This window comes from Poromitra crassiceps (genome assembly GCF_964638095.1).
Source record: "Poromitra crassiceps genome assembly, chromosome: 8".
Lineage (NCBI taxonomy): Eukaryota > Metazoa > Chordata > Actinopteri > Beryciformes > Melamphaidae > Poromitra > Poromitra crassiceps.
Window position 1 is genome coordinate 1,289,920 of NC_139629.1, and position 12,500 is coordinate 1,302,419.

Below are 12,500 nucleotides of genomic sequence, written 5' to 3' on the forward strand. Positions count from 1 at the left end.
TCTGTTTCACCTCCTCTCTTCTGTTCTCACCTCTCCTCTCTTCTCTCCTCTCCTCTCTGTTTCACCTCCTCTCCTCTCTTCTCACCTCTCCTCTCTTCTCTCCTCTCCTCTCTGTTTCACCTCCTCTCTTCTCCTCTCTCTCTGTTTCACCTCCTCTCTTCTCACCTCTCCTCCTCTCCTCTCTGTTTCTGCTGTCTAAGAAAAAGGGCTTGAAAATAATGGACATTATGTGAGCCTCTTGACCTTCTCTTCTGCTGTATTCGTGTTTCAGTTTATTTGCAGTGGTGGTGATTTTGTTTGCACTTCTGTCCCTGTTTCGACCGCCTTTTTAATGCGATTTTAGCAGCAACAAAACGGAGCACTGGCCCTCTATACCTGTTTGTAATTTGGGGACAAACTGGGATAATTTATGAACATATTTTAAATTGTCCCTTTTTCTTACTCTCTTATTTTCTTGCTGGCCACCACTGCTGAATAAAAGGGAAACACTGTTGTACTGTATATATCGTACTGTAAATAGTTTCTGAATGTACATGTTTACATCATGACCACCTGTTATGTAACTGATCTGGTTCATTCTTTTCTAATGGAGTAGACCTACATACTGTATGACTCTTTTTATATTGTGTTTGATTTGCCTGGTAGGTGATTTGCACTTTTGACTGTAAATTGTTGGTTTTCATTCTCATCCTGCGGTTTCAACATGTGATGTTGGAAATTGGCAAACAAACTGAGCCTTGTGTTGACTTGAGCTGCTCTGATTATCAGCAGGGGCTTGTGTTGACTTGAGCTGCTCTGATTATCAGCAGGGGCTTGTGTTGACTGTAGCTGCTCTGATTATCAGCAGGGGCTTGTGTTGACTTTAGCTGCTCTGATTATCAGCAGGGGCTTGTGTTGACTTGAGCTGCTCTGATTATCAGCAGGGGCTTGTGTTGACTTGAGCTGCTCTGATTATCAGCAGGGCGCGATATATGAGGGGATGGCATCTCCCTGGTTGGAACAAAATCAGTAATTCAAGAATTGCAAAAGGTTCACCTTCTCACCATCCCTTGTTAAATTTGTACAAATCACCAATCATTATCAGTCATTACTATTATTATTGAGCATGTATTTATATGGACCTGAATATGATAAACATTGTGATTCTACAATCTTCGACTACTTTGTTGTCTCCTTTTTTCTTTTCTTTTTGTGTCAACTAACTGATAACTGGCTGTATGTTTTGACATGTGAAAGATTCATAATACATGAGACTTCATAAGCTGCGTTAGCTGCATGCAGTCTGCAATGATAGAGAAAAGGTTACAGAGATAAGCTCCGCCTCCTAAATAGCACAAAGGAACACATTGCCCTTTTAAATGGACCCTTAAGGATGGAACAATGACAGCTGATGATGCAAGAGATGGATGCAGGAAGTGATGACCAGTTAGTGAAATGAGTCTCTGTCGGTCTTTCTCATGACTTCTCTCTGTCTTGTCTTCCTTCTGTCTCATTTTTCTCCCTGTAGGCCTATCAGCCCTCCGTCTGCATCTCTTTCCTCACTCTTTCTTTTTATCTGCTCTGTTTATATCTCTCCTGCTTTCTCTCTCTCTCCCCTCCATCCCTCTACACAACCCATCTCTCTCTCCCCTCCATCCCTCTACACAACCCATCTCTCTCTCCCCTCCATCCCTCTACACAACCCATCTCTCTCTCCCCTCCATCCCTCTACACAACCCATCTCTCTCTCCCCTCCATCCCTCTACACAACCCATCTCTCTCTCCCCTCCATCCCTCTACACAACCCATCTCTCTCTCCCCTCCATCCCTCTACACACAACCCATCTCTCTCTCCGTTTGATCTCTTGACATGTTCTAATCTGCTTTCTGCAGGAAACAAAAGGAGACTGGGGCCAACTCATTAACAAGCCATTGTTCCCCTTTGCTTATTGCACCAAGAGCGGCCCTGCGACTGATCATTTCTACAGGGCCTCATACGGGCCACTCATACGGCGATGAGTGAGTTAACTGTTATCAGTGAGCGTCATGCTAAGCTGCGCACGCTAGTGTCATTTTAGAAAGCCAATGCAAATCATCAGAGGATGAATGGAATGGGTAGAAATAGTTCAGAAGAACCCAATGAAAAGGCACAAAGGCCATCTGATGAATGCTGATATGAGTTGAAGTATTAGCAGGGCCGGCCCTGCACATCTGGGGGCCCTAAGCAGGATAAGTTTGGGTGTATAACAATTTATATTACAATTATTTGAAGCAGAGATACTGTACCCATGAATGGGCTCTTTGGATTCACAAGAGTCTCAGCTTTGTTGCCATACTCAATTTCTACAATTCCATGACTGTGTGTCGCACCACAGTACCACAGTAAGCACCACAGTACCACAGTAAGCAGTACCACAGCACCACAGTAAGCACCACAGTACCACAGTAAGCAGTACCACAGCACCACAGCACCACAGTACCACAGTAAGCAGTACCACAGTAAGCACCACAGTAAGCAGTACCACAGCACCACAGTAAGCACCACAGTACCACAGTAAGCACCACAGCACCACAGTACCACAGTAAGCACCACAGCACCACAGTACCACAGTAAGCACCACAGTACCACAGGACCACAGCACCACAGTACCACAGTAAGCACCACAGTAAGCAGCACCACAGTAAGCACCACAGTACCACAGTAAGCACCACAGTACCACAGTACCACAGTAAGCACCACAGTATCACAGTAAGCACCACAGTAAGCACCACAGTACCACAGTAAGCACCACAGTGTGCAGAAATATGGAAAGAAGAAAAGGCGAGTAACATCTTTTCACTGCATGCTGTCTTTCGGACCCTGGAGCTCTTAAACCCTCTGTAGCCAGGGGTGTAGTGGTGGGTAAACATGAGTAAACACAGTTTACCCACCTCTTTGAAATGAGGTAGATATTTTACTCACCATATTGTCAGATCAACTGTGTCAATCAATGAGGGGAAACAAGGCGGGTAAACTACTCCCCTTGGTTAGTTTACCCACAACTGTCTTTACCACTACACCCCTTAGCTGATTATGTCACACATGGCTGTAAAGACTCCTGTGGTTCTAATCAGTCCAATTTCATCTTTTATATGTTTTATTGCTTTTCTGTACTATAGTATGTACTGTAGTATTTATTACCCGTGACGTTTTGAGCTTCACGCTCTTCTTCAGACATAAAATATACATAGACAGACGCCATCTTATATAACCCTTCACCTCGGTCACATGACTCACATGGTCATCACATGACCTCGATGAAAGTGAGTTTGACCCAGTGTCAGAAAATGCACCTAAATCAATAATGTCAATAAATATATATGTACAAATATAATACAGCCAAATATAGAAAAAAGCCCTCACAGCACATAAGAAAATCACATCAGGCCAGAAGGCCGTCATACCTAAAAATGGACAGGTGTATGTACTGTATGTATGTATATATATATACATACATACATACATACATACATACATACATACATACACATACATTACAGTACATACACCTGTCCATTTTTAGGTATGACGGCCTTCTGGCAGTATATACAGTATATATATATATATATATATATATATATACTGTATATATGGCGCCTCTATATTTAGATTTAAAATAAGGGGAAATGTCACTAAGACATCAGAAGAGGAAACAACAATAAAATCCATGAGGTCACACTACATATCACTGAATATGGACAACACAGGAATCAGGAAACACAGCCAAAGAAAACATCACAGTAATATATAATTTCACAGAAAAGGTCTGATACTAAAGTCTTCGTTCAGACCTCAGGAGCATAGAATCAACATCCCCTCCTCTCCTCGGGAATTTGATGGCCTTGATGCAAATATATTTGAGAGATGTTATGGTGGGCTTCCGCAAAAGGGACAGCAACTGGACTTTTAGGGTCCTGGTTGCGGATGGCACTCCTGTGTTCAGTGATCCTGGTTTTGAGAGCTCTTGTTGTTTTTCCAAAGTATGCGAGGCCGCAGGGACATTTAAGCATATATATGACATGGGATGTTTTGCAGGAGATGATGCCCTTGATGTGGAATGTTTGACCTGAGTGAGGGGATCTGGCTGAGAAAGTGTGAAGGGGCAGGGGGAGGCAGGTCTGCTCTCACCACAGGAGAGTACTGAATACAACAGGTGAGTCTGGGATCAAGTTCTTTAGATTTTTTTATTCGTTTTAAACGCTCAGTTTGAGAGATGGTGTCAAAGGATGAATGTGTCACAGAGGCAGCCACATGCTTTGACAGACACAGACCTGCCCCTTCACATTCTGCCAGATCCCCTCTGGCAACTATACATGTGGGAACTGCCAACAGTGTAATTTCACATAAACCCATACCTGCAATCATCCTCACTCAGGTCAAACATTCCACATCAAGGGCATCATCTGCTGCAAAACATCCCATGTCATATATATGCTTAAATGTCCCTGCGGCCTCGCATACTTTGGAAAAACAACAAGAGCTCTCAAAACCAGGATCACTGAACACAGGAGTGCCATCCGCAACCAGGACCCTAAAAGTCCAGTTGCTGTCCATTTTGCGGAAGCCCACCATAACATCTCTCAAATATATTTGCATCAAGGCCATCAAATTCCCGAGGAGAGGAGGGGATGTTGATCCTATGTGCTCGTGAGGAGAGAATTGTTTTGGATTTACACTTGACACACTCACTGCCAGAGGTCTGAATGAAGACCTTTTCTGTGAAATTACCTATTACTGTGATGCTTTTTTTGGCTGTTTCCTGATTCCTGTGCTGTCCATATTCAGTGATATGTAGTGTGACCTCATGGTTCCTCTTCTCATGTCTTAGTGACATTTCCCCCTTATTTTTAAATATAGGGGTGCCTCTTTATATTATGTATATGTGTGTGTGTGTGTGTGTGTGTGTGTGTGTGTGTGTGTGTGTGTGTGTGTGTGTGTGTGTGTATGTGTGTGTGTGTGTGTGTGTGTGTGTGTGTGTGTGTGTGTGTGTGTGTATATATATATATATACACGTACAAATGTGCAAAAAAGTTTGTGAATAACTTTTATGCCTTTTGAAGCATTTTCTAAAAATTGCGTAAAAACCCACAGACCTTATTTTATGTATTTAAGTGAAATCCCCATTCTAAAACCCCATTGACTTTTCCGCGTAAGATCCAACATGCTACTTCCGGACTCATTCCTGCGGTTATCTAAATTCCTACCATGGAGCAAGCTAGCATAACATTGGTGGTACCTACATGTTCTTCTGGATGTCTAGTATCCACCGCTAATACCAGTCCAGAAGCTCAGCTCTAGCTTACAAATTGAGAGCTGTGCGAGAGCTGGTCAAAACCAGACCTCTGCCATCTTCTTCCCACACGCTTAGTTTGCTTATAGACATGTTTGTTTGACACAGTGCTATACAGAATAGAATAACATTCATTCTTAACAGAATCCTCCATGACATCTGTTCCTGAGTGCTAATACAGTAAGTGACACATGGGGATAACAAAAATCTTTATTTGAGATCTTTGGCACAGTGTAACCCAGGTTGCACACACACACACCCAGCACATGCTATTGAGCTCCAACTTCTAACATGACTGAGTTCCTTCTTCATTAGACCTCCATGTTTGTGACATTGTTCAAACCTGAGACCAACCGCTCACTTTCCTTCAAGTGGTGACATCGATATAATATTGATCAAGTAAAGGACTCTTGCATTTCAAATAACTTGTCACGTGTCCAGCCACAACAATTAAGCTGCAAATTAGACACTACTGAGCAAGCAAAATAATGTCCTATTTACAAAATACATTTTGACCATTTCATTAAAAAACCATTTCAGGTCTTCCATCTTGCGAGTCTCCCTTTGGATGCTGATGTCTTTATTTTTTTCCTCTGACTTGAGAGACTCAATAGCCACTTCTCCACACCAGGACCAAGAAGGGCTGGTCAGGCCAAGGCCAATTGAGCATGTGTATAACACAAGATCTAAAGCCCTGTTTGTGTGTTTGAAACTAGAGCCGGACACAAAGTCACAGATATAGGTTTTGTAGGGAAGACGAGTGACAAGTATGGCGTCAGCGCTGGAATGCCCCTTATTCAAAAAGAAAAGAAAAGAGATGAAAGTGCCTCCACACTGAATCTGTCCTGTCTAACTATAATGCTCACATTGTTGTATAGTGGTTGCATTCACTTCTACCATATTGTGTCCCCATTCCAATGAATCCAAATGGTTAAATGGAGGGAGGCCAAATGGTCAACATTATGATAGGTGGATCTATGATCAAGTGAGAGGAGACAAAATGTCTCCTTCTAGACAAGGCTCAGCTTGTAATGGTAGTGGTAGGAAAATGTCAATTTTTAGATGGTATTTATTTATCTATTATATGTAATGTTTTACAATCATGTCCTTCTTGTTTACATGATGTCTTGCTGGTGCTGTGTGGACTCGCTGACCACCTGAGGAGGAGAGAGGAGAGGCGGATGGTTAGACAGGAAGCAGAAAGAGATGTATCTCACATGTAGGATGGAAGGGCTGCTCCAGCATCCATGTAGCAGCTAACAGGTGAACAACTACTTTCCATGAACAGTGAATAGCATCTATTAAAGGGACCATGTTGAAATAAGTGTTCACACTTTTACATGCTTAACCCTTGGATTCCATGGTCTTTTATATCCATATTACAATTGATCAAACAATAGTGAAGCCCCCCGCTGGTGAGTGCAGGTATTCTTCGGTGAGGTGTGCAGTAGTAGTAGTAGCTGCTGACAGTGATTAAGCTCCTTGCAAAGGCCAGAGTGGAGGGTCCTTGCTGTTTAGTTAAGGTGCGTTTTATGGGTCAATGCACACTACAAGATTTATGGCTCTATTTCAAATTTCAATATCTCTGCATGTTCTATGTTTGTATTGTTCTCAACAGCAACATCTGAATCAGCAGAGCATCCGTACAACTGTAATATGTACTGCAAATATGAAGTAGACCACCAGTAACTCCTATACAACTTTTGCCTATGAGATCATTATGCTGAAATTCATACACATACACATTACACAATCTCTGCAACTGATTCATACCCAGAAGACCCTTGCACATGTTTCCTTTTCACATGGAAAATTATGAACTTAATATGGGCATTTTCTCTCTAAATCTGGTAGTGTGCATCTCCCCATAGTGAATCACAGATGCTGAAAAGTGGGCGGGGTATTGGAACCATGACTTACACACTGGGCGCTAGCGCCCTCGCTCATAGAAAACTTCATCTAGATAAAGAAAATATAACAAAACATTTCAGTTGAGAAACTACGAGTCTTATCTCCTCAACAGTTATGAAATAGATACATGGCTATGTGTGTGTTGAATCGGTGTGTGAGTGCGTGCGTGCGTGCGTGCGTGCGTGTGTGTGTGTGTGTGTGTGTGTGTGTGTGTTGAACAGAGTAGGAATGTAACGATAACCGGTTTTAATGATAACCGTGATCAAATTCCTTACGATAACTGTACCGTTTCAAATTTTCATTATTATTAAAACCGTGGTACTGTGATTACAGTGCTTTGAAAAACATGGTAAATACTGTCCATCATCAACCAAAGTTGCAACCGTCTCCCAGATGCAAACGTGCAGCCTTGGAGAAATGATTTCAGTGAGTGTATCAATCCTTTTTGGGTCTTAGTTTTCAATATACAACTTGGTGAAGTGATTTCTGTGAGTATATTAGTACTTTTTGAACATTTTCAACACATTTTAATAAACCGTGATAATACTGATAACCATGATAATTTTGGTCACTATAATCGTGATATGAAATTTTCATTCCATCTCTAGTACAGAGAGCAAAACAGATTGTTTGCATGTGATTTTGCGCGTGTGTGTGTGTGTGTGTGTGTGTGTGTGTGTGTGTGTGTGTGTGTGTGTGTGTGTGTGTGTGTGTGTGTGTGTCTCTGACCTCTCCGTCACGGGTTTCGATGGTCTTGATGAGCACAGTCTTCTTGGAGTGAACCTCTGATCCGCGAGCTTCTGAGCCACGGACCTGAGTTCTGGGTTGGACCTCAGGACTGGTCTCTGGAGAAACATACATGATTATCAGATCAAGTAAGCTCACCTACAGTTACATAAGGTGGGATTAGTTTAGAGATAGGCCTACCAAGAGGGTTAGTGTGTAACATGTGTGCCATGTTGCTGAACTGGCTTTGAATGTAAAAGGGCCTGGTGCTGCAGGTAAAAGGGCCTGGTGCTGCAGGTAAAAGGGCCTGGTGCTGCAGGTAAAAGGGCCTGGTGCTGCAGGTAAAAGGGCCTGCTGCTGCAGGTAAAAGGGCCTGGTGCTGCAGGTAAAAGGCCCTGGTGCTGCAGGTAAAAGGGCCTGGTGCTGCAGGTAAAAGGCCCTGGTGCTGCAGGTAAAAGGGCCTGGTGCTGCAGGTAAAAGGCCCTGGTGCTGCAGGTAAAAGGGCCTGCTGCTGCAGGTAAAAGGGCCTGGTGCTGCAGGTAAAAGGGCCTGGTGCTGCAGGTAAAAGGGCCGGGTGCTGCAGGTGCCATCATGCATTTTAAGCGACATCCATGGGTCAGAAGTGCAGAGCTAATTTGGCTGCCAGTGAAAACTGTAACGTGAAATCATCTGATCTGTGTCTCACACATTTGATTTGATTTGATTTGATTTGATTTGCAGATTTTTTATTTTTGGTCATCCAAACACTATGTACAATACTCTCTATTTCATGTAATCAAAACAATAGACATAACACATTTTACATAGATCTTGACCAAAAAAAGGTATGGGCTGAAGCTAAAAGCTTATTTGACACATCATCCTTAATCGCTGCTCACTGCAGTTCACATAACTGGCCACAGAGTGGCGCAAAGGGAGGAGTTGACGTGGATGAGTTGCATGTCAGGATTGTTAATACATCGTGTTGATAGACTTGAGTCATGGCATTATTGACATGTGGCTTCTTAGTGATGCCTCTGCCTCTGTGAATCAAACTAGGAGAGTTTTTGGCATGTCAAACAGCTCCTTATAGTGGTCAGAATGTGTTCCTGCAGCTATGCACCATGTCAAGAGCTCAAAATAGCTACCACCTTATACAGTCACAAGAGTTGTGGAGCTATAGTTAGTCCGTTTTACGCCCTGTTGACTCATATACACAACATGGATTTCTGCTCTATTCATCCATCATATTTAGTTTGTGTCGTGGGTATATATATATATATATATATATATATATATATATATATATATATATATATATATATATATATATATATATATAGTATATTCTTTCCTACCTCTGAATCCAATGGAGGAGTAGGCAGAGTGGATTGGGGCAGAGGTAGTGATCCTGCAAGAAGGGGAACAGACACAGTACATTCATACAAATGAATAGTGCAATACATTGTGTGTCCAGTAGGCTATTAAAATACTGAATCAAAGACATTAGTGAGGAGAATTAGAGCCCAGATACGCGTGCGCACACACACACACACACACACACACACACACACACACACACACACACACACACACACACACACACACACACACCTGCTTTCCTCTCCCTCCAGCAGCTTGCGGTAAGTGGCGATCTCAATATCCAGGGCCATCTTGACATTAAGGAGGTCCTGGTACTCCCTCAGGTGGCGGGCCATCTCGTCCTGTCAATCAATACATAGTTTGTTTTACGGGCCTGCTCAAATACACTTTCTACAAAGCAAATGCATGCATAGGCTGCAAACAGTCATTAATGAACCATAAGGTAACATAAAGCAGTCCAATATTTGTAGGTATAAAAGAGAGCCAGAAACAGACAGCAGGTTTGAGTTGCGCTCAATTTAGCTCCTTAATCCACGGCTGCTGCCAAGTAACGTGTGATTAGATGCCAGCTGATCCTTAGAATCAGTGATGTAGTGATTTTAGATCAGTGATGTAGTGATTTTAGATCAGTGATGTGGTGAATAAAAAAGTGTCAAATCTATGACAGCCAGTCAGTAATCATACAGGTACTATCCTCATACAGGTCCATAGCATGGCCTAATAATAACAACCATGAGGCTACAGTAATATAAGCCAAAAAGGGTAAAGTGACTTTTGGTGGATTTACTTTACACTGAATCTTTGCTTAATAATGCAGAGCATGTTACCATGGTATTGGCATTATCATATATTGACAGCCAATGCGCCACAGCAACATGGCATCCATGATGTGGCCACATAAGCAAATCACCTTCATCTTAGAGATGTCTCCCTCCAGCCTAGAGATGCTGTCCTGGTAACCATTAGCCTCGCGGCCCGAACGTTCCTCCATGTCTCTCATCTGACGCAGCAGAGATTCGTTCTGCGGGGGAACAGACAGAAGAAGTTAGGAATGTGACAGAGTGGGAGAGTGAGTCTGAGGAAGACGACGAGAGAGAGAGAGAGAGAGAGAGAGAGAGAGAGAGAGAGAGAGAGGCCATATGAGGAAGGTAGAAATGTAGAACGAAAGGAGAACTATGACATAAAGCAACAAGAGGAATAGTGTCATAACTGCATCCCGCTACTCACAGTTCCCTTGAGGGAGTCGATCTCGCAGGTGTAGGACTGGATCTGGTGCCTGAACTCCATGCTCTCCTGCTTGGCCGTCCGCAGAGCATCATTGTTCTTGGTCACAGCCTGGTTGAGATCAGACACCTGGGGAGTGAGAGAGAACGGGCTTTTAGCAGGGCCACAGCTAGAGGAGACTGTGTGTGTGTGTGTGTGTGTGTGTGTGTGTGTGTGTGTGTGTGTGTGTGTGTGTGTGTGTGTGTGTGTGTGTGTGTGTGTGTGTGTGTGTGTGTGTGTGTGTGTGTGTGTGCGTGCGTGTGTGTGTGTGTGCGCGCTCCCACCCTACCTTAGACTTGTACCACTCTTCAGCCTCGGAGATGTTCTTGGCGGCGATGCCCTCGTACTGCATGCGGATGTCCCTCAGAGCGGCGGTCAGGTCGGGCTTGGACATGTCCATCTGGACCTGTACCTGAGTCTCCTGCATCTGGCTCTGCAGCTCACGGATCTCCTGCAAGGGGACAGGTGACAGGAAGGGGTTAATGAAAGAAGGAGGACTGAATGTAGGAAGGATGGAAGGTAAGAAGGAAGGAGTTTACATTTGAATTTATAAATGTTATTGTTACATGGGAAACAGGGAAATCTCAAAACACACATTGGGACAACGCACGTGTTACTTTTCAATACAAGATATATGAATAAATGTGTTATTCACAGAAATTCCTGGTCCAAATGATGTCATAATGATGCCATTTGGACCACGAAGTTGTGCGAAAGAAGGTAGAGAGAGAGCAATAATGAGAGTTATAATGATCGTAATAGAGAGCCGCAGGAATGGGTCCAGAAGTATACTCCCGGGTTCTTCAGTGGAAAAGTCTATGGGATTTAACATGGGGGTTTCACTTAAATGCATAAAATACGGTCTGTGGTTAACAAAGGTTTATGGAAACGCAAATCTGGGTTCTGCATGGTCATCTTCACAAATGTGAACAACTTTTATGACTTTTGGAACGTAAATGCGTTTTTTTTATTGTTATTCACGTTTGTGAAGAGAATCATGCTGAACCCAAACTCACACTCCCATAAACTTTTGTTAACCACAGACCTTATTTTATGCATTTAAGTGAAATCCCCATTCTAAAACCCCCATAGACTTTTCCACTGAAGAACCAAATGGCAGCGATTTCTGGATAAAGCCTCCAAAAACACATCATCCCTGCGGTACTCTATTGTGATAGTGACAGCTGCTCCAAAATGACATCATTATGACATCATTTGGACCAGGAAGTTCTGTGAATGAACAGGGAGCTCTCGGTCCAGGCAAGATGGAGGCAAGTGAAACATGGTTCATTTGCATAAACTAGTGGTTTTGTAATGATATGAATGAAGCTGGTTGAAAATCGACAAAGTGGCCCTATGTTGTGTTAAAAGTTAACACAAATGTGTTGTTACATGTGTTGTCACATGTGTGTTGTCACATGTGTTGTTACATGTGTGTAGTTCCAAAGAAAGAAACTCCCGTGTTAAAAATGGGTGTATTGTGAGACGATACTGCAAGATTAAAATTGGTAAGCACTCAGCTGTCTGTCTGCCTGACCCAAAGATATAAATAGCTGTACATCTGTTCACAGGCAGCACGCACACGCGAGTGGACACACACACACACACACACACACACACACACACACACACACACACACACACACACACACACACACACACACACACACACACACACACACACACACAGCAGCAGCTGAAGCGTTCTTTTCAGCCAATCAGCAGCTCAGCATTTCTGAGAGGTCAAAGTTGAGAGAGGACAGAAGACATGACATGAAAGGAGCTCAAGTGTGCCTGCATGTGTCTGAATGTGTGACGGAACAAACACAAACGTTTCATATTTCTGTTGCACTTATTATTATATATAATATATAATATTATTATTATAGTGCAGAAGAACTACATTTGTCATAAAGAACCAATTTGTGA

The 12,500-nt window shown here is 42.9% G+C and overlaps 2 protein-coding genes across 2 annotated transcripts in view; one reads left to right on the forward strand and one right to left on the reverse strand.

Moving 5' to 3' along the window:
- Window positions 1-1,998, forward strand: part of LOC310781624 (transmembrane protein 198-like) — a gene marked incomplete at both ends in the record, with an annotated part of 30,832 nt that extends 28,834 nt beyond the window's left edge. The window contains one exon of the mRNA XM_083642226.1: window positions 1,873-1,998. Within this exon, the coding sequence (XP_083498352.1) occupies window positions 1,873-1,998 (126 nt within the window). The remainder of the gene's footprint in view (window positions 1-1,872) is intronic.
- A 3,507-nt stretch (window positions 1,999-5,505) lies between these two features.
- The window catches only part of LOC310781248 (desmin-like), a 14,817-nt gene continuing 7,822 nt past the window's right edge, over window positions 5,506-12,500 (reverse strand). The window contains exons 4-10 of the mRNA XM_083641818.1: window positions 10,861-11,022; window positions 10,536-10,661; window positions 10,219-10,329; window positions 9,540-9,649; window positions 9,284-9,336; window positions 7,950-8,065; window positions 5,506-6,466 (exon numbers count right to left, since the gene is read on the reverse strand). Coding sequence (XP_083497944.1) covers window positions 6,425-6,466; window positions 7,950-8,065; window positions 9,284-9,336; window positions 9,540-9,649; window positions 10,219-10,329; window positions 10,536-10,661; window positions 10,861-11,022 — 720 coding nt within the window. The 3' untranslated portion in view covers window positions 5,506-6,424. The remainder of the gene's footprint in view (window positions 6,467-7,949; window positions 8,066-9,283; window positions 9,337-9,539; window positions 9,650-10,218; window positions 10,330-10,535; window positions 10,662-10,860; window positions 11,023-12,500) is intronic.